We start from the raw sequence: 26760 nt of genomic DNA on the forward strand, positions 1-26760 counted from the left end.
TACTGCATGGTCCAAACTCCATCTTATTTGGAAACTAGATGCATTATTTTAGGTGGTCTACATTTGTGTAACTTCCCCAAAAATATGATTTATTTATTTTCCACGTGGACTTGGTCATGCTTCTCTGAGTCTGTCTGCGTCTGTCTGGCGACGCAGTCCTCACCCAGGGACTGGGCAGCCACGTGGGCCCACTCAGGAGCGCAGGACGGCGAGTCTGTCAGGGGCCCACCAGCAGGCGGAGGAACTTATGTACAGCTAACAGGAGCAGGGACAGGAGTGGGTCTGCGGCGTAGTTAGGGCCGGTGCCTGCAGGGGACGAGAGAGGGACAGGGTTAACACCTGATTCACCAGAACCCAGTGGCCTATGCACAGATGGGAGAGGATGAGCCCTCCCCCGGCTGGGCTCTTGATGTCAGCACCCAGCTGGTACTCAGCTGGCACGCAGCTGCTCTGCGCTCGCTTCCTATTTACCGACCGCACAGGGGCTGACCGTGGTCAGACACAGGGGTGCCCCTGCCTGAAGGGCGTGCGCTAGATAGTAGATCCAAAATCCAAACGTTATTTTAGTTGAATAGGAAGACAATATGCTCCCTCTCCACCCCCACCCGCAAGACTACGCCGCAAAGTGGCCTCAGTGTTTAAGGCCCAGCTCCCCACTCCTCCAGAGAGACTCCGTGCTTGCACACAACTCCAGCCCCTCCAACTCCTGCCTGAACTGCACAGTTTTGCATTCACAAACATCCCGCTTGAGGCATCCTGATGTCTGTGCATGAGTCCTTTCCACAAACAGTCAGTCCAGCCCTTGGGGTCACAGTGGGGTGCTCAGCAATCACTGGCTGGTGGAGGTGGGTGGGCCAGGGCCCCCCAGGAGTGACCCAAGCACTGTCCTGTTGGGAGGTCACTCCCATCTGCTCCTTCAGTGTGGCCTCCAACCCAAGCCTCTGGCCCACTCCTGGGATGGTAACACCGTGCCTTCCTCCTCCTCACCTGGGCTGCCTGCTCAGCTCCCCATCTGTCTGTCATAAGGTCTTCATCTGGTTGCAAGGCCTCCTGTGTAACTGGGCGAAAGCCTACCCATGAACTCCAGGCTTCTCACCTGGGAGTGGGATGCTCCCTCCAGGGTTACCAAGAGGAGCCAGTGTAGAAGCACCGTGCACGCCCCAGGTACTGCCCAAACCCTGGGGACATCACTACTAACTTGCATAGAATCGGGCTGCATCCATGGAAGCAGTTTCCAGCCCCACCCTGCTCACCTGCAACATATGGAGGCCTGTCCTCCCTTCACCCCACCTAGCCAGCTGGGCTGGAGCTCCGTACCTGGGAGGAGAGACACAGGAGGCCCTTGCCTGTGCCAAGCAGATGGTACAGAGGTTGTGGCCACTTCCACTTAGCCACCTGCAGGAGCTGCTGCCAGGCTGGCCAGATTTGTGGCTTCCCTGACAAGGCTGGGCCTGAACCCACAACTTCCTCCCCTTTCCAGGTGGAAGAGCCATTTGTCTTTTCTATCCAAGGTGTTTCCCTCAATCCCAAATCATTCTTGTGTCCTGCCCCCCAGTCTCCCCTCTGTACAAGGAGGGGGTTGGACAAATGATCCAGGACCATTCTGGCTTGAGATGCCAGGATTCCATCTGTTCATTTTCAAAAAACAAGGGTTGTGTTTGAAGATCTGAAATAAAAGAGGGCATAGACCATCCACCGTGCCTGTCTTATCCAAGGTCAATCATTTCTGCACATAGTTCTGAGCCCCCACTGAGAAGCACAAGGACTGGAGAATCCAAACGTGCTAACCTTCCCTTGGGGTATTAATTTTTCACACAGTCGTCACTCCTGGCCCTCCGTGCAGCTTGGCCCGAGTTGACATCCTGCCTGTTGCCATCTGTCACTGGGGAGGACCACGGTGTGGTCACTCCAAAGACTTGGGTCTTCTTTTGCTGTTCTTCATTGCCTGTGTCTCTGGGAAGGACGAGGGTGGATGCAGTGACGGACTAGTTGATGGATGGCCAGATGCCTGGGTGGATTCACCGAGGCTCAGATGCATGGAAACAGGGATGTAGCCAGCAGAGCACTGGCTCCTGGGCACACAGGGCTCATGTGGCCAGACCGGGCCCACCGGCTTCCACATCTCCTGGTGCCGATCTTTTTGCTCCTGCAAACCCTGACACTCAGGCCCATGCAGGCGAGACAGAAACAAGCACGTGAGGCATTTAAAAGCAGATGTGTGTGTGCAATAGAACTCCAGATCCTCAAGGCACTCAGGGGCAGGAGGCATGGCAAATGGGCTGCGAGCCAGGCAAGGTGAACACTGCAGAAGGATGGGCACAGGAAAAGGGAGGAGAAATTTTAATTTGCCTCCAAATACTGTTGACTTGTCTTTTCCACTATTACAGTCTCACCTACTCACATTTAAAATTTTTAAAAATTGCACGAGACTTTTAAAAGACCCTGGATTGAAACAACCAGTCTGCCACTGTGCTGGGCCAAGGGGGGAGCAGCTGGGGCTTGGAGGATGGGACTGGTGGCTCCCAGAGGCCAATATCTGGGGAGGGTGGACACCAGGGTCTTCAGTGTCTCTGCTGGTGGATGTCTGGGGGTGGGGGGAGCTAGGTTTGGCTCCTGGGTGGTACTTCATCCTCTCTCTGACCCAGCATCACCATACAGGGGACTAAGGGAGGTGGTATGGGGCAGTGGGCTGGCACCAGGACAGCTTCCAGGCCAGGTTGCTGTGTGACCTGGGCAACACCCTTCACCTCTCTGGGTCCTGTGGCACACTCCATAAAATGGGGATGTGCATATGCATGGCTCCAGGAAACGAGTATGTGCAGGGCATGTCTCACCAGGCTGGGGTCCAGATTAGCAAGATCGTAGTGGCAGACTTCAAAAATGGCTACAAATGCCCCATCCTCCCTCATCTACTTGCCCCCAGTGTCCACACTCTATGATAGTGCCCTTGCACACTCACGCTGGGGCTGGACACAGGACTTGCTTTGGCCAATGAATAGTATCAAATGTGAAACAAGCAAAGGCTTGAAAAGTGCACTGAGGCTTGCCCTTTCTCTGTGGCTCTTGGCACCCACTGCCATGTGAAGAAGACTGGGCTGGCTTGCTGCAGGGTAAGAGCTAGGAGATATCCTAGCAGAGGTCCCTCTAGACCAACCAGCCCCCAAATGAAAGGGCAGATGACCACAGATGCATGAATGAGCCTGACAGACACCTGCAGGAGAAACATCCAGCTGACCCGCAGAATCATGACCTAAACAGATGACTGTGGTGTCACACCAAAGCCACCAAGTTTTAGGTCTCGTGTTACACAACAAAAGCTCATTGATAGATACAATCATGTAAACAAAAGGGCCTCAAACAGTCTGGAAGTGAATAAAATGTCAATGAAACGGGCAACACAGTTCCTTTTCTGAAAAGTGTTGGAGAAGAACCAGTTTTGAGGGTTGTCCTCCTTTTTTTTTTTTTTTTGTGGTACGCGGGCCTCTCACTGTTGTGGCTTCTCCTGTTGTGGAGCACAGGCTCCGGACGCGCAGGCTCAGCAGCCATGGCTCACGGGCCCAGCCGCTCCGCGGCATGTGGGATCTTCCCGGACCGGGGCACGAACCCGCGTCCCCTGCATCGGCAGGCAGGCTCTCAACCACTGCGCCACCAGGGAAGCCCTGTCCTCCTTTTAAGAGAAACATTTTCCAAGATAGAATAAGCAGGGGAAACTATCTCCCCAAGCATTTGTTTTCAAGACGGACCGACATGCCTGGACCTCAGGGCAAAGGAGGACTCAGGTTTTGGAACCTCTTGCTACATCACCCATCGGATACCCAAATGAGCCAGGGCAGACCAAGGAAGACTGGCTTCCAGGCTGCTCCTGGAGGAAGAGGGGTCTCCACATCAGAATGGGTTAGAATGCAGGAGTCTGGCAGCCCACTGTCCCCCTCCCCACATACTATCCACTTGGAGGGCCACTGACAATTGTCTAGTACCTGGCTGTTCCCCCCCGACCCCTCAGCGTCTGCTGCCTTAGTCCCTGTTCTCACTGTTTCCTGGAGCAAGCTAGGACTGCCCACTGCTGTCAGGGCTCACCTCGACCCTCCAGGGCAGGGGCCAGGAGGGTGCCTTTGGCGCCTCAGTTGAGGCAGGACCCCCTATCTTGGCCTCTTTTATCATGCGGCACGGAGAGGTCTGTGTTCCTGGTGTTCCCGAGGACGTGGAGGCTGCTGTGATGACTGGTTGCTAACAATCTATTTCCCCATTTCCTAAGGCGTACCGGGGACAGCTCTACAACACACAGAAGCTTGCTTATGTCACGGTTAAGCTGGAAAATCAGTCTGCTTGAGAGGTGAGGGAAGCATCTGATGGAGTAGTAGCTGATTCACTCTTTATATGAAACAAATATCACCATGTTGTTAATCATTCTTAAAGAAATCAAAGCTGCTCTGCGAATATAAACTTTTATCATGTGGATGGTGAGTGGGATAAGACTCACGCCAGAGCCATTTAAAAGGATCTCCCAAAAATGTGGGCTCACCCAGACCCATGGGCACAGCAAAGGCGCCAGTCCAAGCAGCTTCCACTGGAAAATCCTGCTTCTCTATTTACCCAGCAATGGCAAAACTCCAAAGACCATGTTAGAAAACAACAGGGAACCTCTGGGGCCGTTTATCACCTAGTGATGAAAGTGAAGGAGGAGGCTTGGCTCCAGACACCCTCTGGGATCCGCACTTTGCCCACATTGTCTGGAGGCCAAGCCTGTGAGTCTGGTTCCTGGGGGTATGCAGAGGTGGTAGCTGGACTCCTACAGGCCTGAAGGCACGGAGGGGACCATTTGCACTCTGCAGGCATCAGAATCGTGGTGGGCTGCTCCCCAGCTGACCAGTGAGGATGGCTAGCCAGGACAGACACTGCCCTCCCTCCACCTGCCCAGCCCACGCTTCTAGGATCACGGATGGTTCTCTTGGTCTCAAGGGTAACTTCTGTCCCGGCTGTGGTCTGCAGCACCTGTCATGCAGGCTGTGGATAGAGAGAGCTGCAGCCTCTCCGCTTCCCCACTGCAGGCCTGGGAGCTGCAGCCAAGGGGCCAATCTGGGTCAGGAGTTTGCAAACAGTGCCCCTCAGAGTCTGGTGTTGCCCAAAGGCTGTATTTTTTTGTTTTGTTTGTTTTGGCTATAGCTTAAAAACTAAAAATTTATTTCAGGTTTGAGAAGAGTAAGTAAAACTAAGATACATCTGAGGTCTGGTTCCACATGCAGGAATGGCTAACGGGCTGATTCTGCTCTTACGACCTAAGCAAATTTGGAGGTTCACTCTGTGGGTTTGCCCTTGCCCCCTCCAGCGCTGCACTAGAATATTCCCATGTTGAGTACAGGTAGCCAGAAGAGAACTAGTCCAGTCTCAGAGGACAAAGCCACTCCACCGGTAAGCATGGATATCCTAACATCAGGACTATGATGAGGGTCTGGAGGACAGACCCCTCCTCTGTGTCAAGAAGAGCAAGCCCACTTATGTCCATTCAGCATTTTGTGCTGTCATGACATGTCTTTTGAATAAGTGCTTTTTGGCTAAAAAAGTTAGAAAACCAAGTGGATGGAGTGCCCTGGATGAGGTTCTTTCAGCGTGGATGTTGGATTCTATTCCTTTCCTCCTTTGCTGCCATCTGAGAATGAGAGAAGATGGACACCTCCCAAGTGGCAACAGTCTGAGCTTGGCTGGCCTTTATGGGCTGGACTTGGACATCCGCTTATCATGGAAACCACGGTTTGTCTGCCTGGGGCAGCTGGGTAGAGACCAGCTCTTACACCTTGTTCCCATCACTGGCCCTGCACCCTCAGCCCTGACCCAGCTCCATCCTGGACCCACGCTGTGAGTGTGGTGGTGGCCAAGCCCAGCCAAAGAGGAAGGCTCCCCTTGGAGCTTCCTGGGGCCAGGGTACAAGGAGTCTCTCTGTGCTTTGCAGGGGCTTGTGGAGTAGAACAGAGAGAGCTCTTAGGAGTCATCTTGGCTACGGTTAGCACCATGCCATTATCTGCAGGGGAGATGCGTAAGGTCACAGAGCCCAGGGGCAACAGAAAGGCACCAAGTCGCCACTTGACGATTCAATCCGGACTGCAGAAGGGTCTGACTTGGTGCACACAGAGCTCTAAAAACTGTAAATTATAATCCAACATGTAAAATGTGGGAGACTTCTACCTAAAAGCACAGATCCGAATGTCTACTGGAAAGGCCCAAGACACAGCAGCTCTGGGCCTGCTTAGTCACCAAGCTACACGACCAGCAGCTGTCTTCTCTGCAGGAATCTCCTTCTCACTGCTCTCTCCTGACCCTCAGCTGGGCACAGGGAGGCTTCCAGTTACCTCCCTGGCCCCCTGTACAGTCAGGCCTCCCTTCCCAACCCGCCTCACTCACCTCCATCCCCCACACTTGGCCCTTTGTGGCTGACTGAGTTTACAACCTCGGAGCCAGCTCTGGTGTGGGATCCAGGGGGCCTGGCTTTCAAGCCGACTTCAAACCTACACCACTGTGTGATGATGGGGAGCTAGCCCTCCTTGCCCTGACATTCCTGGCTTCCTGATGGCCACCTGCACCCATCCTACTCTGGCTCTCTGCCCTCCCCTGCACGCTGTGCTGGTTAGGCCAGGTGGCCCAGCTGCAGCTGGGTGGGAAGATGCCACCTTGGAAGAGGCTACTTCCGTTGTTGATGTTTTAATTTAAGCCTCTTCATGGATATTTATTCAAAGGGAGTCAGCAAGGAATAATCAAGCACTAATGGAATTGGACAGAATTAATTTCTGCCATAAGATTAATGTGCGCTGGTAACTAGGGCAAAAACTAGGAGCAACAAATGGCCTTGGGTTTTAAAGGAAATTGGAAGTGTGGGATGTGGAGATGCAAGAGAAGGGATGAGATGTGGGTCCCTCAGTCCTGTGTTGACCCTGCTCTGCTGGCCTGTCCTACCCCAGCCTTAGGCAGCTGGCTCCTGGGTTTGAGAACAAGCTGTCCTCCTGGTGGGTGACAGCATGCCTACTGGGAGTGATGCCCACGGGCAGCCTCCTTGTCTAGGCAGTGGGAGGAGCCTGAGTGCTCCCGGGCTGAAAGGGGGCAGACACAGGGGTCGCGCCTATTTTAGCCACGCCTCACTGTGCCCTCTCCCCTGCCATGGCCCCAGTGCAGCAGTGACCTCTTAAAGTGTTTTCCTGCCTCAACCGCCACCCCGTGCCTATTTCCCACCTTCTGACGCACCTGGATAACTATCCCTAAGGGGCAAATCTTCAATGGGTTCTCTCTGCCCTCAGGAGAAAGTGCTACCATGTCAGTGCCACTGCTGGGGCTGCTTCGTAATCCTCCCCAGCAACCTCACCCTCACTGCTCCTCTGCCACCAGTCATGCGCTCTGATCCACTGTTCCCTGCCAGCACCTCGAGTGCACTCCAGGCTCACCCTGCAGAACCACTGAGTCCTCCTTTTTCTCTGTCTGGGTCTGACCTGTACCTTAAGCCTGGAACAAGTGCGCCTCCTCCAGGCAGCCCTTTCTGAGCACCCAGACACAGAGGGCTTGGCACAAATGAATGTCTGTGTTCATATGGCCCTTGCCCGTGTCCCCTTCTCCCCCAGCCCCATAAACGGCTTCCTCACATGTCCTACCTCTCCAGCCATGGTGGAACCACAGGTGCCAGAGGGCTGGCCCCAGGCCTCCTCCCCTCCTCTGCCCCCAGCAAGCAGCCCCACCCACATCCGGGGCTCAAGTAGACCAAGCCAAGCACTTTCAGGATAATGATAGCAAACCTGGCTAGCTCCTGCTGGGGCCAGGCACCGTGGCAAGCACGTTATTTGAAATCCCATTCTCTTTACTGCAGGAATTACTATTTTATCCCTATTTTACAGATGGGAAAGCTGAGATCCAGAGAGGTAAACTGACTTGCCCAAAGCCTAGGGTTGATAGATAAAGTACAGGATGCCCAGTTAAATTTGAATTTCAGATAAACAACTGATAATTTAAGTATATATTTATCCCAAATATTGCATGGGACATATTTATACTAAAACACTATTGATTGTTTATCTGAAATTCAAATTTAACCGGGTGTCCTATATTTTTATTTGCTAAATCTAGCAGCCCTACCAAGGCCACACTAAAATCAATGGCAGATCTGGGACATGAACCCAGACAATCTGGCTTCTGTCCACACACGTAACCACCACACACACCAACTCTCAGGGGTGAAGAGCCAGAACTCTTCTTCCCACAGTGCCTCGGCTAGACCACAGCTCCAGGCTGCTTCTAAGGGAGAGAGCATGGGAATGAGATTTTTTTTTTTTTGGATTTTAACATTTATAATGGCTTTTTAATGTGGTCAACTTTGTTGCTAGCTCCTTTCCAGCTTCTTAATTCCTTTGAAATGAAGTCTTGCCCCAGATGATCCTTTAATGGTGCCACTTAATGAAAATGGTTAACAGGCCTTTCCCTACGGTTAGGCGGCTGGTGTCTGCAGGGCCAGGGCAGCCCCGACCACAGTATCAGGGTACTTCCCAGGCAGGGATGGTGGGGGGGGTCTCTCTCAGTTCTGAGCCTCGTCTTCAGGGGAGGATCTCCCACCTGCCCATTCATATTCTTTAAACTTTGAGGCTGCGGGATGCAAATAGGCCTGTGGTTCTTTGTTCTTGGTCCTGAGAGAATTCTTTCCTTTAACCCTCTCAGGAGGCTTTGGGAGGTAGGAACCACTATGCCCTTCCACAGGTGAGACAGAGAGGTAAAGTGACTTGCCTAAGGTTGCACAGCTGGTAGGCAGTAGAGGAGTTATCTCTAGTTTACTCCCTGGTATTTTCGAATCAAGTCCAGGACACCTTCCTGACCTTACCCTCGGGGAAAGGTCTGCCTCACCTGCCTCCACACTTGCCTCAGGTGCCCCAAGACCCAGGCAAACAGGGCTGCTGCACAGAGACCACACGTGCCCTCACTTTCCTGCCCCGCCAGGTCTTTGTTGGTGCTGACAGCCCTTTCCTGTTCCCTCCTGCCCAGAACCCACCCATCCTCTGCAGCTCAGCCCAGAGACACCCACAAGGTGACCTCCAAGACAGCTCTTAATCTGTCGGCTTCTCAGCCCTGACCCACATTGCCCCAGGCCCACCCCTGCCCTGGTCCTTTAACCCTCCCTCCTACCACATCAGCGCTCAGGTTGGCCGCGCAGTACTCCTGACTGGGCTCTCCACAGCCACTAACCCAACTAGCCAGGCAACTGCCTAGCCAGAGGCCAGAGTGCCCTTTTAAAATGCAAAGTACACATCATACCCCCGCCCTGCTAAACCCCTAGAGGCTTCATCTAGGCTGAAGACCTAATTCCTCACTGGGCCCCTCCTCAGCCCCCCTGCACCCTTACTTCTCCCTTCCGGGTCCAGCATCCTTCCACACTGCTTACCCCCTGTCCTCTCATTCACCACCTGCCCCTCCCCTCCATGGGGCTCCCTCAGACACCACGTCCTCCTTGGCCCTGCTGGATTGGCCCTGCTGGAGGCTCCCTTTGTCCCATGGGCTCCGGAGCAAGTCACATTTACGCTGGGCTGTGTTTGGGCAGCCACTGCGGTTTACTTGTCTTTAGACTGTAAATCTAAAGACAGGGGTAGAGTCCTCTTTTTGCCAAGTCCTGTGGTGAATGATCATTTTGAATTGCAAATTCAGGGAAGCAGCTTCAATCCTGCCGGGACTTGTCTCCCCTGTCTCCTCTGCCAGTGGGTAAACCCATCATCACCTAGCACGCTGCCCACACCTGCAGTGCTCACAATGTATTTGTTGAACGAATGAATGGGAGTCTTTCTTAGACGCCCCCAGCAGTCTAAGCAGGCATGATGTGCGCCAGGCATCGGCCAGATGCTTCATGTTTGTCATCTTAAACACAAGCTGTATCTCCAAATACACTCTGGGGCTGGAGGCCCATCGCTATCTGACCTTTCAACTGCCCAAGACTGTGTACACACATCTCTTTGTCTACCTTTTCTCAAATGAATTTCACCATTTTCCCTTTATTCCAATTTCTTCATTAAATAATTTTTGTTCTATTATGCCACGTGCAGCTTTATAAACCACTTCAAATTTTTCCCTTAGGAGAAAAAAATTTATATACATAAAAATATAAAAATGTATTTGTATATTTTGTATAATTTATATATTTATATATTTGCATGTATATATATATATAAATATTTGGTCTAACTCAGTTGTTTTAAAATTTTTTAAAGCAGTGGAACTCCTTTTTCAAGCTAAATGCTGCGTGGAACCCCAATATTTAAAACCATTAGAGGGGGAACTTCCCTGGCGGTCCAGTGATTAAGACTCTGTGCTTCCAGTGCAGGGGGTGTGGGCTCGATCCCTGGTTGAGGAATTAAGATCCCACATGCTGGGCGGTGTGGAAAAAAACCCACACAACCCCCCCCCCCAAAAAAAAATTAGAGGCAGAACTGCTCTGGTTGAAGCTGGAGGTAGGGCTGGCGGCCCAGGGTTCCAAGGAACAAAGTTTGGCAACCACTCATTAGAGACTCTCCAGGGCCCCTTCCAGACCTAAAACTCATGGACTTGTAGATGCTGGAGTGCTGGGGTGCCCATTACACAGATGGGGAAAGGGAGACCTGTCAGGGCTTCAAGTGAGTGGTCCCTTCCCCTCTTTGGAGCATTGCAGCCCTGTTTAAATCCCACTTGTCCCCTCCATAGCCTTTATGTCCCTTGAGGCAGAGTGTGCCCCAAATTCCCCAGGTCAGGCAAACAGTGAACACTCAGTTAATGCCTGCTCAGTGCAGGCTTCTCTTTGTGTGGGTCCAGGCCTCAGTCTCCCTTGTCCCACTCAGTGGAGCTGGGCCTGGCCAAGAAAAAGCAGGAATGACAGACTGGAAGCTCAAGGCTAGGGGAGAAGGGCTGCAGGTCCCTGAGGCCAGCACAGCAAGGACACAACAGCAGTTCCTTCCTCTAGATTCCACCTCGGTGACACCTGGATATTTCTTTCTGTTTCACACTGAGGACTTTTCTTCAGAAACAATTTAACTGAAAAGGTTAACACATTTTAATTACCCAGGGATAGTGCTCTGAAAATTCTATAACATGTGGGCTTCCCTGGTGGCACAGTGGTTGAGAGTCCGCCTGCCTATGCAGGGGACACGGGTTCGTGCCCTGGTCCGGGAGGATCCCATGTGCCGCAGAGCGGCTGGGCCCGTGAGCCATGGCTGCTGAGCCTGAGGGTCCAGAGCCTGTGCTCTGCAGCGGGAGAGGCCACAGCAGTGAGAGGCCTGCGTACCACAAAAAAAAAAAAAAAAAAAAAAAAAAAAAAAAAAAAAATTAGCACAGAGGAGCTGCCCAGGATATGTCACACATTAAAATATGACTCTGTAGAATAGAATGCATTATGAATTATTGCCTTGTGTATTTTTTGTTACATTAGTCTTTAACGTGACTACAGTTATTCATCTGCCCACCTGGAGATTTGATTTTTTAAATGCTTGAAAAAATATATCTATATTAACTTTTACATGTGCAATAGTCATCAAGTCTTGGCCAGGCTACATCCACCAGAGTGCCCAGTGTCCAGCAGAAGGAGGGGTCCCCTGCTCCTGCCCCTCAACAGCGCGTGACAGAGGTATCTTCTGAAGATTGAGGGATTCGGGGATCTGGGGCAGGCTGGGGACTGGCTGTGTCCCCTTGCTCTACCCGTCCTTTCTGTGGCCTGGGACAGCAGGCAGAAGCATGACCTGGCATGAAATTCTGGGCCTAGTCAGTCTGTGCCATGCCACCACCTGGGACCTTTCTCCTTGTGGCCTCCCCTTCCTGGAGGACGTGGATTGAGTGTGCAGAGTGCAGGTGTGGGGAATGTGAACCCTAGGCACGTCTGCAGCCCCAACCCCACTCCTCCTGCAAGGCCCATCTTGCATGCCGCATGCACTCAACTTCCCATCCGTGTTTCATGCACATATCCACTCATCCTTCTTTCTATCCCCCACTTACCCATCCATCCACCCAGTTACACCCTTTTCCCACACATTCCTTCCATCCATCTACCCATCCACATGTCCATTCATCCTTCCTCCCACCCACCCCCAACCTCAGTCATCCAGTCACACATCCTTCCCTTCACTCACTCATCAGATACTTATTTTGCTACCCATCCATCCATCCCGTCACTCATCCATCCAAACGTTTAGTCCCAGCCCTGCCATCTCTTGGCTGGATCACTGGCTCTAAAGTGCTCTCCCCACATCCACTCTGCTGCTACCTCTCCATTCTCCACAACTGCAGCTAGGGTGTCATTTCAAAAAGCATCATGCCCTGCCAGCCACTTGCTCCCCATCCATTGCCAAAAGCCAAAGCCTCCATCTCTGTGGGGTTTAACCCCTGAACTACTCTTGACTTTAATTTCCCCCTGCACCCCTTCTTGCTCTCTCTGCCTTAGTCATAGTAACTCTTTGTCAGGCCTTGCCACAGGACCTTTGCACATGCTGTCCCTGCTTCCTGGAAGGCCCTACTCTCTCTCTTTCTCAAGCCAACTCTTAATCATCTCCCAGATTATGGCTTAAGTGTCATTCCCTCAGGGACCCTTTCCTGACTGGGTCACATCCCCCTATTCTTAGTTCCCATAGCCCATGGGTCCCTCATTTAGAGTGCCAGCAACAGATGCAAATTTTTACTTGCTATGTGACCGTTTGATCAATGTCTGTCTCTCCCTCTTCTGACTCCCAGGACCTTGTTGGTCCTATTCACATTGTGTTCTCAGTGCCTAGCATATTTCTTGCACATAAGATGCTCAATGGACATTTTCTGAATGAACGAGTAAATGAATGATTGAACAAACCAGTGCCATGCCCAGTGAATGTGAATGTGGGGTGGTAGGGATACAGACATGAGAAAGAATTGGGCCTGCCTTCCCAGGGCATCAGTCTGGATGGGGTGCTCAGTCAGGCACTGACTCCAGGACAGGAGGGAAACGTTGGGGGCCTAAGAGAGCAGTGGGGCCCTTCTGAGTGCTCAGGATGGATGAGACCCCTTGGGCTGCAGGGTTAGGAAGACTTCCTCCCTCTGTGGAGTGATCCCCCACTACCAACCCACCCTGGCTGCACCTTTTCTGAGCCCCTTTTGTGTCCCAGCTGAGCCCTGAGTTCATTCTCAGAGTACCTGCTGCTCAGTCTGGCCACCACTGCTGGGCCATCAGCTCCTCCCTGAGGCAGAGGTGGGGTCTATCTGATGCCCTGGGCAGCCCCCACCCCTTGGCCCTAGCCAGCAGATATAGTTAGCTAGGAACCCCTACCCCAGCTCAGAATGAGCCCTGGAACTATGTCAGCTCCATCTCCCCGGGGGTTTATTAAGGATCTTTTCTCTGGGCTAAGCGGCATTTGTGTGATAATCAATTGTAATAAGTGTCATTGTAAGGGGACTGACCTTGCAGCTGGGCTTTCCTGGCTTAAAGAAAACCAAGACCTTCCTGAGGAGAGCCGAAGGCAGCGGTGGGGGGGGGGGGGGGTGGCAGCAGAGGGAGGGGCTCTGGACCTTTGGCTATATCCATCCGTTAAAGGCAGGCAGACCTCCTTCTTGATGAGCCTCATGTGGGGCCTGAAGGGGTCCTGGCCTCCTGGTTCTGCATGCAGCCCGCTCTTCATCCTACCCTCTCCCCATTGGTCCCTGGGTGCCAAGCAGCACCTTCACTGGCAGTCATCAGGCTCAGTGAGCCACAGCGAAGGGATCCAGGCAGGTATGGATATGAAAGACAAAATGCAAGAGCACGTGGTGGAAGACAGTGCAGGCTTGAGCCGGCAACAGTGGCCCGAGCCCCATCACTTGACACGCCCATCCCTGCGGGGCAGCCGGCCTCCCCACACAAGTGGTTCCTTCTCGTATGCTAAGAGTCCCAGTGAGGAGGACACTGGGCACCTCCTCTCCACTTAGGCCGGCCCTGGAGGCTCTTTGGCTGCTTGACCGTCACTAGGGGTCCAGGTGCACAGATGTGATGGTGCAATGTGCAGGTGGGACACGAGGAACCATAGTGAACCTGTCCTTGCTCACCAAGGAGCTCCTGACTCATGCAAAATAGCCGCCACCACACAAGGATGAGGACGTGGCATCAGCCCCATTTCCTTTCCTCCCCCCTCCAAATGGCACGGAGGGAGAAAGGACAAAAATAGCATCTCACTGAGCCACTGGCAATCTGAGGGCATTTTCTGTTCTGAAGCTCCATCAGCTCCTCTCCTTTAGCCCCATGACATGCACAGTGCATAGAGGGAGACACGTCTCAGAGCGAAGTCTCAAGATCGGAGCCCCTAGGCCTCATGAAACGACCCTGGCCAGTCAGTGCCATTCCCACGAATAACGCTGATAATAAGATCAGCATCTACTGAGCATTTTCTAGGTGCCAGGCCCTGTGCTGAGCTCCACTCTTTCTGTGGATTATCTCCTCTGATCCCGCCCCTCGCCTTCTGGCACCGGTCACTGGTGCCATCCAGATGATAACAGGCGTGAGAACTTGCTTGTGGGAGGCAGGAAGCGTTGGATCAAGGATTCGAATGCAAGCAGCTGGACTCATGTGGAAAATGAGAAGCACAGTACTTACGAAGGGTGAGAGAATGAGGCATGTACTGTGACTTCTGGGTGGCTGGAGCTCTGTAAGTCCCAGAAATAGGGAGATTGGTTGGCATTCAAACCCTGGCCTGCCTACTAGCCAGCTAGCTGAACAGCTAGCTGAATGTGTGAGATGCAGAGGAAGAATTAAGTGGTTGGAAAAGTGGTAACACTTTCTCCTGAACTGTTGTCAGCCTCTCTCAGGTTTGTTTTGTTTTTTCCACCATCATGGGCAGCTCCTTTAAGAGATCTTGTCTAGGCCCTGACTGACCATGGTCTCCCCCCTTAACAGTGCTGGGTGTCCAGCTGGGTGCACTCGGGAGGTGCCCTGTTCACAGCTGGCCTTCACACATGAGTAGCCCTCTGGAAGGGTGGTCACTTCTGAGATGGACGGAGCAGAGCCTGAGGGCGTGGTTGAGTGGGTGAATGGTGGGGCCCCCCAAAACACTCTCCTTGAACCACAAAGACCATAAGCCAGTCCAGAGTAGCTTTGATATTTCAGCCTGGGGGGTGGTAAGGATGGAATGGAACAACCAGTACTTTCCAGAAATAGCCTCACCCAGGATTGCAGATGCAGGGACAAGGCTTCACAAGGCCTGCCCCTCAAGGGCTGTCTCATGGAGGGGGTGGCGTGAGAGGGGGCCCGAGTGAGGTCCCGGTCGGCCTCACACCCTCGCTGCTGCTCAGCACCCCTTGCAGCCGCTTGCACGGCTCTCTGTTCAATGGCAGCTAAACCCTAACCCAGAGGAGGCCGAACTGGGTAATCCATGTTGTATTTATAGCACACCTTCCCTGAGAACACCAAAACCACCACCAAGCAGGCTGTTTCCTCCAGAAGCTACATCCCAGGGGAGGAGGTTTGTCATCCTTCATAAGGAAGAGGTAGGAATCAGCAGTTGTAGGTGCTGGGCCTGTTTGCTTGTAATCTTAAACTCTCCTGCAGCCCTTACATAAGACAAAATGAAGCTTCTCACTGCTTTGGAGTTTCCAAGAGATGCCTAGTAACCGTCAGCAAAGCATGGGGGAATAGAAAAGATGAGACTTTTTTTTTCCTTGTGCCGCAAAGGTGTCTTAAAACCAAGTTGGCATCTGCCATAAAGCTTAGAGGTTTAGCCCACAGCCGAGCCCTTGCCTCTGTCCACATGGGGCAGAAGTAATCAATATCATATTACAAAAGCTCTTGACCTCACTTATTCCCACGGATGCTTGGGGAATCCTTAATATTCAGAGCTTTTAAAATGTGTGCCTGGCATATTTAATGAGAAGCTTCTTGGTGGGTTCGGCTCCCGGTGACACTTAGAAAGCCTGGCTCTCCGCCCTTCCCAGGGGGCTGCCACCCTGGCTGAAGAAAGGGTCTGGGCTCTGGGGAGGGGACTGTTGGATGAAGTGGGGCAGAAAGAGTCATGGGGAACTGCAGAAAGGGGGGACATCAGTGAGATGTGTGTGTGGCATACACTAAGTACTCAGTGAAAGGCAAGTATTATTTATCATTATTACAATCCTTAGTGCAGCTGTTTCGTCCTTAATTTGGGGTCTCCCTGATGCTGAGAGAACAGCCGCACAGTGAGCCGACTGACTGCTCGGTGATGGACAAAGGCCCTTCCATTTGGTGTGACTTTCTCAATCCATGGGGCACAGAGTGGGGAGGAAAAGAGAGGCCTCCAGAAACTTCCCCAGGACTGACCTAAGCAGGAGGACAAAGCCCCAGGAGCCTCTTTCAAGCCTGAAATCACACACTGCCTACAGGAGGCCTCCTCTGATTGCCTCAGCTGGATTGGGGCTATCCTCCCTCGGGACTTCCACTGACACAGACAGCTTTGTCCTGGAGTTCCACGGGTGCCCTTGATGCTCTGAGCTGAGTCTGTGACTGCAATCACTGGTTCCTGCTCATGGCAACCATGGGACTGGCAGACGAGGGAGGGGACACCATGTAGTTGATAATCACACACGTTTGCCACTGATGTGGGTGCCTCCTGTCAGCTGTGAGGCTCAGCCATTTCCTTTATGAAATCCTTTAATTTTCTCTTTCAGGATGCTCAGACAGCCTCACTTTCTCTTCTCTGGGACGATTTTTGCCAGATTTATTTTCTCTTTAATTATGATCCTTGTGTCACATCAGAGCTTGAGGGAAGAGTGGATTGTTTATTTAAGGTGATGGTTTTCAGGTCCTTGTGGGCCTAGGGAGATGGGAAGACCAGGTGACTGCCGCCTGGCTTGCTGGCCTAGCTGGAGACCCTTCCCACTGCAAGGAGATTCTCCCTGGTCACACTGGCATTGTTTCCGCCAGCTTTGTCATCCACCAGGGGCATGGGTCGAGAGTAAGTGCCTTCACCTTATCCACAGTCCCCTTCGGTCATGGTTTACGGTTGCCATGGCCACACCCAAGGATGCTCCTCTTGATGGCTCCCAGCAGTAACAGTTTCTCTAAAGCTGTCACACCTATGGCCTTGGTTGTCTTTCTCTCATTATTAATTGAGATATTGAGAGCCAGTTCTCTGTGTGGGCACCAGGCAGCAGTTTGCCACATCCAGCTGGTTCTCTGTAGGGGCCATGGTGGCTGTTCTCGAAGCCGGAGCCCCAAGGCTAATTATAGGTTCACACGCCACAGAGCTGATCCCCAGGTCCCTGCAGAGGGGAACCTCTTGCCAACATACAAGGCATTTCAGCTGCAAACTGTATTCTATTAAGGCCACACTTGGCTTCACTGTGGCAACTTTCCAGCTAGAAGGGTTTATCTGGAAGATACCGTTTTGTTTTCTTTCTTTTTTTTCCCGGAAATGGCAGGCAGCAACAAAGTGTTCATGAAATATTTTCAGTGTTCAGATTAATTAGGAGTCAGATTTATGAACATGGCTAAGAAGGAGCCCAATCTCCTGTGCTGGCTCTGCTGTGTTAATCTAGCCCATGTTATTTTTAAGCACAAATATCAAAATGTCTTTTGACAAATGAGATGTGAAATGAATGAGTTTTGCACATAAACTTTTAGTGCAAATATGTATTTGGCTACATTGGGCATGTATGGAGCATAGGAAGGCTTTTCTGGCCTGGCTGTGCGGTAGCTAAAGTATGAAGTTCTGAGTAAGTACCCTCATCCCTTTCCTAGCGTTAGTAAAGAGGCTTGCTTAAAAAACACAGCAACACAGTGTTGTCTGGGGCTTCTGACTTCCTCCCAGGAGCAATTGCTTAACAATTGTCTGGGGAGGTGGGCTGGGACCAACTCTGAGGTTGCCAATCTGAAACAGCTAGTGTATCCACTCAACCCAGGCCTTATGTGACCTCTTTAATTAGAAACTCAGTTCTGGGTTTGTCTTGGAGTTGGGGTGGGGCAGAATTCATCTTCCTCCCTTGAGAGCTGGGTTATTCCCTTTGTCCCTCCAGATCCACCCGTCAGCTTTCTCCACTCTGCTTTGAGCCCCTGGAAGCTGGCTTGTATAGCCTGCATCACCTGGTACCCTTACCCTCCATGCCCAGGAAGGTTTGGCCAATGGGAGGCCCTGACAGGGAACTGGAGGGCAGGAGAAGAGTGAGGTTCTTGCTGGGCTACTGTGGGTCGGCTGTGTCCCTCTCCCAAGGCCTCAGCTCTTTCAGGGAGGCCTCTCCGTCCAGCTAACCTCTCTGGGTTCTGCTAATTGCTCCCTCCCCTTGCCCCTTTCAGGCCCTTTTAGACCAATGGCTCTCAGTGCTACTAGCCCTGGGGACCAGTTCTCATCCTTAGCTGTCCTAACCTTGTTCACACCTTTAAAAAATACTCTCACTGCGTCTCCTCCATGACTCTGCTTGAGTGTGCCATCTGCTTCGCCAGCATCCTCACTGCTATACTCTGCAAACACCCTTGCCTGGTAACCAAGGGGCAATAGTCCTTCCTCGTCCCCTCCCCTCTAAGCTGCTAAGAACTGAGAGTGGAGTGAGGAGAGTGGGGACAGCGGGCGGGGGGAGCAAGACTGAGGTCACTGCCTCGAGCTCCCTTTCTGACTCACGCTGGTGGTGGCTCTGAGTGATTGGCTGGGCTGTTGCATCCCAGGGAGGCTCGGGAGGCCCAAGCACTGCTCGACAACACAGCCCTATAGAAAGGTTACTAATGCTGTGACTCATAACATAGTCTGCAGTCTTCATTCCGTCCACAGCCCACAGGCTTGGCAGCCTTGAGTGGTGAGGCGAGATGGGGCACTTAAGATGGTATGGGTCCCTCCTTGGCATCAAGCCATTCAGGTATGTTTGTGGATTAGAAGTCCTCTAATCCACTTCTCCATGCCCAGAGTGGGACACAGAGGGGTCCACAGCACAGTGATTCTCCCAAGAGCTCACCTGGAGAGTGGAGGTTACAAGCCTTTTGGTCTTCCAGCTGAAGGCCCCACCTTACTGGCCTTCCAAACTGGAGATGGAGAGAAATTTGGGGTTCTTTCTGAGATATGTCTGCATGGTTACTGGCCTGTTCAGGAGCTAGCAATGGTTTTGGGGCAACAGAGACCTTAGGGGCCACCAGACCCCTATCCTAGTTGCGCTGCCCTGTCAGCCCTGGTGGGAGCCCAGCTGGCTGTGCTTTCTCCAGGGAGGGCAGAGGAGTCGCCTGCCTGGGCTGCTGCCCTTATCCACGTGGGCATTAATATGCTGTCCTGTGGCTGGCAGGTGCCATCAGAACTGGGCTAACCTGAGGACCTTCCAGAAAGAAGGGCACTGTCCATGCCACCTTCCATGGTTGGGTTCCTGCTATAGCGATGAGTTACCGTGGAGCCTCTTTGTGGTCGAGCCCAGAGACTGGACATCTGACCAGCCATGGCAGGCATAGTCAGGTCAGCCTTGGTTAGGCTCAGGGGGTCAGGCTCTGGCCAGGGGGCAAGGGAGATTCAAGCAGGAATGATCTCTTTTCACATAGCGCTTCCTTGACCAAAGGCTTTAATGATCCCTGTTGCTCCACTCAGCATTCAAGGCCCTCCACAGCTTGCCAACCACCAGCCACTCAGCTTCATCTCCCTCAACCTCTCCTCTTTGGCCAGAGCAGATAATGGCCTTGGTGATAACAATGAGCCTTATACAGCAATTTCCATTCTGAGTTCCCTCTGAGGTCAGGGATTACTAAGTATTTCTGAAAGAAGTACTTTCAGAGATGGTAAGCCACTTGCCTAAAGTCACACAGCCAGTAAATGAAGGAGGCACAATGCATATCTGGGCTTCTGGCCTTCCAAATCCTCTGCTTTGCCGCTCTACTCATGGTCTAGGGGATATCCCAGAGGAATATTCCAGCTCAAGACACACATGTTTACTTGCTAGTGCCCAAGGGGATGGGGCAGAACGGTGTTTTCTTCATCAACTAAGCCAGTCACCCTGCAAGTGAGTAAGCGCTTTTCCAGTATACGTACTGTGTGCTAGTCAGAGATGGCTACGTGCCCCATGATTCAGGCTCCTCTTCCACCCTGAATAGATGAGGCTGGATAACAGTTGCCAAGCTGAGGACATTTTCTAGCCTGCCTTGCATCTGTTGAACAATCTGACTGAGTTCTGGCCAATGGATGAGGGTGGAATTAACATTTACCAGGCCTGGCCTTTAAAAACTTCCTTTGTCGTTCCCCATATCAGCTTTTCTCTGAGAGAATTAAGCCCTACCAAAATGATCTGAGTGGCCATTTTCTCAATCTTACAAGAATGACAGATAACTAGATCCATTCTAAATGCATAAGAAAGAAGTCAATTCATCACATGCAATGTGTGCCTTAGAGCCCTAGGGCTTGGTTTGCTCAGGGAACTGGGTTGAGAAGAGTTGCTTCCATTCTCTTTTCCCTTGTTTGTGGGCTGTATGTTGATGCCCAGAGTGAGCTTGGAAGCCACCTCTTAAAGATGGTAGAATTTCTGTCAGCCTGAGTCCCTGAATGACTGCATGGAACAGAGCCACTCCTCCCACCCCCCCCCCCCCCCCGTGATGTAAACCAGAAATAATACATTTGAATTGTGTTAAGCCTCTGGCATTTTGAGGTTTTGCACAGAAACTGGTATTATCTTAAACTAATATGGGGGAAAGCTCCAAGACAGGTGGGGGAGTTTGGGGAGAGGACCTCCACAAGTTCCCAGCTGACCCACCTTCCCCCCCAGTCTGGGGGAAGGTCTTGTGGACCCTAAGGGGGACGAGGCCTCCAGATGTAGCCAGCAGTCTGAGCCACATGGAGAAGCTCCCACAGGGAGTATAACTTCGTGAGAAACAACTGAACTGATGTGGAAGACAACTGGCAGGGTCTGAAGGCTTAAGAATCAGCCAGGGAGGGAGGCTAGGATGCCTGTCTCCTCGGATTCAGCAGGAGATCCCAGGAGCCTGCATCCTTATAAAGTGCTGATGCTGGTGGCAGGTGGTCTGTACTTTAAGAACCATGAGAGTAGGGCATGACAGTGTGCTCCCTGCCCCCCAGTAGGTTTATATACGACTGTCCCAGAGCCCAGCCTCCCAGTGATGCAAGGACAGTAGAGATGCTCTCTATGGGACTGTGCATCAAACAAAACTGAGAGGGAGTGATGAGCCTAAAGTCAGACACAGAGAGTGAGTACTGGGGCTGAGCTCATTTCTGAGGCCCCATCTTTGAGTTGGGAGTAGGGGATGCCTTGGGAGGAAGGGCACATTGGGCAGTAGGCCCTTCCACCCTCCATAAAACCTCACCACTGCTAAGCAGCCCCTCCTTCTCCAGACCTGCCTGCTCTGCAGTCAGTCCATTGTCCTCACTCTCTGTTCTCTGACTCCCTTCTCAACATCACTCCCTTCCCCTTCCCCCAACTCTCTCAGCTCCCTAGGAGAGCAGGCCTTAACCTCTGGGTGCCCTTCTAACAATAGCAGGGCTCCATCCTCACCCCCAACCCCCCACCACGAGGGCCTAAAGCAGACTGGAGTGGTGAGTTATAGCAGAGCTTGTGTCTAGGACCAGCCTGGAGGTAGCCAAGGAGAGCAGAGCCTACACAGCCAGGCCACCCTTGTTGGCTTGAACAAAGTATGTCTGTTCAGTCCAGTCAGGCACCAGCCAGACTTACCAGACCTGAGTTGTAACCACCTCCTCTCACTCTAGACTGAGTGCTAGTGCCCACCCTTTAGGCGCTAAGGGTTCCAGGAGAAAAGCAGGCCCACTGCCGTCGGAGGGCAGCCCGCAGGGTTCAGTTCTCCCAACGCAAGGAGGGCTCCCCTCCCTCCAGCCCGTGTGTAGCGGGAAGTCGCTGGCTGGGCAGCGCGCACACTCATAAACACACGTCCCGAATGCTCCAAGCGGCCAACAGTGAAGGCAGGAAAACAGCAGGAAGAGCGCAGAAGCGAGGCTGCGGAAAACGCTCCCGGGCGCACCCAGATGAACCACCAAAGACTCTGCATCCGCAAACTACCCGAGCTGGACCGCCCCTCCGGCGAGAGCCACCCCCGCGCGAGCGCGCCCTCTCGGCGCCGCCCTTACCCGAGCCGTGCCTCTGGCGCAGAAGGACCGCCTCACGGGGTGGCGGCGACGCTGAGGAAGCAGCGGTCGCGGCCGCGACAGTGGTGGCGGCTGCGTGGGCCGCGGAGTTGGCGGCGGCCTCGGGGACTCCGGGACCCGGGGCGGCGGTAGGGCTCCCGGGAGGCGGGCTTTTGTCGCCATGGCCGGGCTCCGAGGTGGCCCGGCCCGCGGCGCCGACGTTGTTGGCATTGGCGGCGCTGGCGGGACCGTGGCGACGCGGGCCGCTGCTCTGAATGTGGGACACGGCTTCGGCGGCCTGCACGTTGGGCGGCGCGAAGCGTGAGAGCACGCGCAGCAGCGCCTGGGCCTTGTGTTCCTGCGTGTCGTCGTCGCCGTAGTCCGACACGCGGCACTCGTAGACGCCCTCGTCCTGACGCCGCACGGCCGACAGCCGCAGCCGGTGCGAGATGTCATTGCCCTGGACGCGCACGGTCTGCAAGAGAGCGGGGGGCTGGGGTCAGAGGCCGGGATGGGCAGGCCCGTAATCCGCGCTCCTGGCCAGCGTAGTGCAGCTGTGCCCAGCCCCGCAGGGCGCTCCCAGGCCACAGCACCCCAACACTTCTCAGACCCGGCTCTGCCCATCATCACGATTCAGGTTTCCTTCACCCCCGTGGCTCCCCAGTGGTATGGAGCTCCCAACTCTGAGTGGACCCTGGGTGGCCCTGCCCATTGCATCGAGTCTCCAGCTGCCCCATATCTTAAAGGAGTGCCTCAGGTTGCACCCACTGCTCATACAAACCTACCTTCGCGTCTTCCCATAGCTTTCCCTTCAGAGCCGCAGAACCCACCCCTTCTTCCTCCCTCTGGCACCTTGGAGAAACCTCAGGCTCGGCCCCGCATCCACTGTGAGGTATGGCCTTACGTCCGGTCCTCCACATCTACTCGCACTAACGTTCCTTAATTCTAGAATCCGGTGGACCGGGGTGGTGTCCGTAGGAAAGCCGCCTTGCCCTCAGAGTGCGCATAACAGGTATAACCTGCTCCCGGCTCCAGCCCTTCTCAGCTAACCCTCCGCCCTCCCAAGGAGGCAGGTGATGCAGAGGCTGCTGCCGACCCGCTCTGTCCCTGCTACTTATGAACTTGCCTCTCCGCGGCAGCATGAAGCTCAGGAAAAAGCTCATCTCCCTGCCGCCTGGTGGAGACGCCAGGGAGCAACAGCTTTGTAGCCCTCACCGAGCGCCCAGAGAACCGTCACCTCTGAACCGAGCATAAGACCTGGTCGTCTCCAGGCCCTGATACTTCCATGCTCCAGCTGGGAAAGCTTGGGCACGTCTCCTCCCCAACACTGGCAAGACTCCTCCCCCTATCACAACTCCCCAAGCCAGCCCACAACACCCCGGCACCGCGACCCGCAACCCAGGCGGAGGAGAGGGCTGCAGCGGAGCGCCGGGTGTGTGCAGGGCACGAGTGGGGGCCACAAGCCTAAGCACCGGTCGCAGCTAGGGCAAGGAGACTGAAGGAGAATTTTACAGGTGACTGTACAGAGGAGGAAGGAGATTCAGGCCTGGGACCCTTGATTTACACGAAAGAGAACCCTATCCGCTACCGGTGACAGACGGCGCCCCGACACGCCAAGCAGCCGACAGTGCAAGGCTGCGAGTAGGGCCCTACACCGCACGTCCGCTGAGCCTTTCTAAAAGGGAGGAAGCTGCGGGGCGCAAAGCGGCCAGAAGGGGTCTCCCGCGGGCCGCGCTGGGCTCAACACTTACGCTGATTTTAGTTGCGTCCTTATTTGTTACCTAAAATGCAAAGAGGGAGAGAGAGATATTAGGCTGTCGGCCTTCAGGCTCAGGGAACTCAGATGAGCCTCCTGCAGGAGGATCCTCCGCAGGCGGGCTGGGACTCGAAACCGCTCGGGAGGTAGCCACAGCTGAGGGCACGAAGGACATCAGGATTTTCAGGAGTTTTACCCTGAAGGAATCAGGGCTTGCAGCTAGCATGGCGCCCGGCCAAAGAGGGGCTGCCCTAGCACACCTGCCTGCCAAAGAGGGGAGGCTGGATTGCCACCCGGTGGGAAGAAAGGCCAATTTCCCTCCGGAGGAGCATCCTCATTCCCTGCTGTGTTTCTCTAAACCCCTTGGATGGAGGGGCTGGTGTATCTGGACAGGACCCAGTGGGAGACGTGAGCAGTAACTAAGGGTGGGACTCTGGGTAGAGGGTAGGTAGGTGGTGTGTGTGTGTGTGTGTGTGTGTGTGAGAGAGAGAGAGAGAGAGAGAGAGAGAGAGAGAGAGAGAGAGAGAGAGAGAGGGAATGAGAGAGCGCCAGTGCTAGAGACTGTGGTTTAAGAGGCAGATGGGCAGTGGGGGAAGTCCCTCTGATCCAGCGGGGGCTGGAGGTAACCTGTACACCGTGCTCTGCCGGCCTCTGGAACGCAGCCCAGAGGAGCTTAACTCCTTGGCCCTGTGCCCTGGGGACCTCAAAGTGGCAGAGGGCAGGGAAAGCCCGGCCCCAGCAAGGGGTCTTCTTTCAACACCCAGCACCCATCAGCCTCTGGGCCCGCAGCCAGTAAAAGCAGGCGAACTGGATGAGGTGCGGCTTCTTAGGGGCCAGGCGTGGAGTTCGGGGAGGTTTCCGGCGAAGGAAGTGAATTAACAGGATCTGGGGGTAACAAATGCTGCTGTTGAAGGTGCTGTGGGCATGGGGAGGGTAGGAAATGGGTTGCACCACAGGGCGGCACCCTGCCTTCCTCGCCTGGGTTACCCCAGCCGCCCGACACGAGCCGGGTGAGCACGGGCGCCGCGTGGGCGGCCGGTTACCTTGCTCCGGGCGCCGGGCACGCTAAGCGCCAGCTCGTGCAGCAGCTCCCGGGGCGGCTCCTTGAGGTACCACCACTGAATCTCCAGCGAATACGAGGTGGCTCCGCTAGCCCGGAACGCGCAGGGCATTTCGATGTCGTCTCCCTCCCGTACTGTCACATCTTTGGGGACTTCAGTAAATGTAGCTGGGGGCGGGGGAAGAGAGAGGCGTGACCAGCTGTGGGGCGGAGGCCTGGGGCAACCCCAGGAGAGACGGTCGGTCCCCGGCTCGCTTGGCCGTGTGCTTCCCACCCCCCAGCTACTAGTGTGGCCCAGGCGCTGGCAAAGTTCGGTCGAGCAGCTGCCGGGCCGCAGGGGAGACCGGCTACAGCTGCAGGCTGCTTCCCTCGCGAGGGGCAGCAGGGGCGGCTTACGCTTCTTCCCCGTTCCTGGCCGCACTATCAGAGCCAGGCTGGGGCGCGCCAGCTCCCGGCACCCCGCAAGCAGCCTGTCCGCAGTTGGAGCCCCGGTCCGGCTCCGAACGACCCGGGCGCGGGCGCCAGCGATGCGGCGACCCTTTGCCTCTCTCCACCCCCTACCCCGCCGGGCCCGGGCTGCACACCGGGATTGCTGGAGACTGTGAAGCCTTCCCCTTCTCTTTCTCCTCCTCCTCGGCGACAAGGGCAGGCTGGCTCTGGCGGCCCCGGCAAGGACCCCCGAGCCCCCAGCGGCAGCAAAGTTCCCGCGCTCACCGTCGGCCACGAACAGCAGCAGGGCGTGCAGCAACAACGGCGGCAGGTATCCGGGGGCACCGAGCCAGTTCCTCTGTTCCATCTCCCGCAGGGGGCGCGGCGGCGATGGGAGCGCGGGCGCGGAGAGGCGGCTGTGGCGGCAGCTCGGGCTCGGATCCGGCTCGGGCTCGGGCTAGGACGCCTCCGAGCCTGCCATGGCCCCGCGCGGCGCTCCCTCCCCCGGCCGCCGGCGGCCGCCAATCAGCCCCGCTCCCTCGCCGGCTTGCCCGGCGCGGCTCCGGCTGGGGGCGCTGCTCCGGGTGCGCAGAACGCGAGGTCCCGCCGGGAGGCTACTGGCGATCGGTCCGTGCCTCCCTCTCTCTGGTTATACACTGGACCGATGGGGACCCGCAATTCAGTCTCTGCCGGGCGGGCCGGTCAGGGGCTGGGCCGCCCCGGGACCCATCCCTGGCCAAGAGAGTGTGCGCCTCGGAGCCGTGAGCTTCTGCCTCTCAGTTTCCTTCTGGTTTGGCTCCCGACTGCCACCTCCTCCGGCTCCCGCCCAGCCCTCCCGCTGTCGCCTCCGCCGGTCCCTCCTCGGCTCTTTCTGTAAGGCAAGTGGGCGCTCAGCCGCGGCGCGCAGACCTGGCGTCCGACCCAGCGCAGCACCGGGGAGAGAGGGTCCGGCGTGGCCGACCCAGAGCCGGAGAGAGGCAGGAGTGGGGGAGGGGAAAGAGAAAGGGAGGGGGCTGTCAGTGGCTGGGCACTGTGCCACCTCCACCGCTGCATCACCCCTCCCTTTCCCTCCCCTCTCCTCCCCTCTCCTCCCTTCCCCTCCTCTCCCCTCCTCTCCCCTCTCCTCCTCTCCCTCCCCTCTCTTCCTCTCCCCTCCCCTCCCCTCCTCTCCCCTTCCACAGCAGGCACCGCCCCCGCCCCGGAGCGCCCCCCCCCCACCCCGGTCGCTTGGAGGGACCACAGTCTCTCTGGTTGGAGCGCAGCTGCGCCCCGCACCCGCTTTGGCTGGGGGTCCTCCCACCAAAACTCTCCCTTGCTTCTTTCCAGCCTCCAGAGCCGGAGACAGCCGCTTATCCCTGCGCCCCGCGGGTTCCGAGGCCCTCTCCGCAGACCCCCGCCCTCAACTTCTTACCCCGGTTTGGGCAATAAGCTGCCCCGCTCTTTGTCCCAGGCCCAGGCCATGGCGGATGGGTGGGCGCCGTGGGCCCGGGAGAAGGGCGGAGCGCTGTGCTGGGCCGGGGACGAGGCTGGGT

General features: G+C 54.9%; 1 protein-coding gene across 1 annotated transcript; it reads right to left on the reverse strand.

Moving 5' to 3' along the window:
• Positions 1–217: 217 nt before the first annotated feature.
• On the reverse strand, positions 218–25595 carry VSTM2B (V-set and transmembrane domain containing 2B; the record flags this gene model as incomplete). Its single annotated transcript, XM_082677959.1, has 5 exons — positions 218–306; positions 21987–22458; positions 23735–23764; positions 24783–24967; positions 25514–25595. 5 exons carry the CDS (start codon positions 25593–25595, stop codon positions 218–220), a joined length of 858 nt encoding a protein of 285 aa, XP_082534085.1.
• Between the last annotated feature and the right edge of the window lie 1165 nt (positions 25596–26760).

Source organism: Grampus griseus, assembly GCF_964374135.1.
Source record: "Grampus griseus genome assembly, chromosome: 19".
Lineage (NCBI taxonomy): Eukaryota > Metazoa > Chordata > Mammalia > Artiodactyla > Delphinidae > Grampus > Grampus griseus.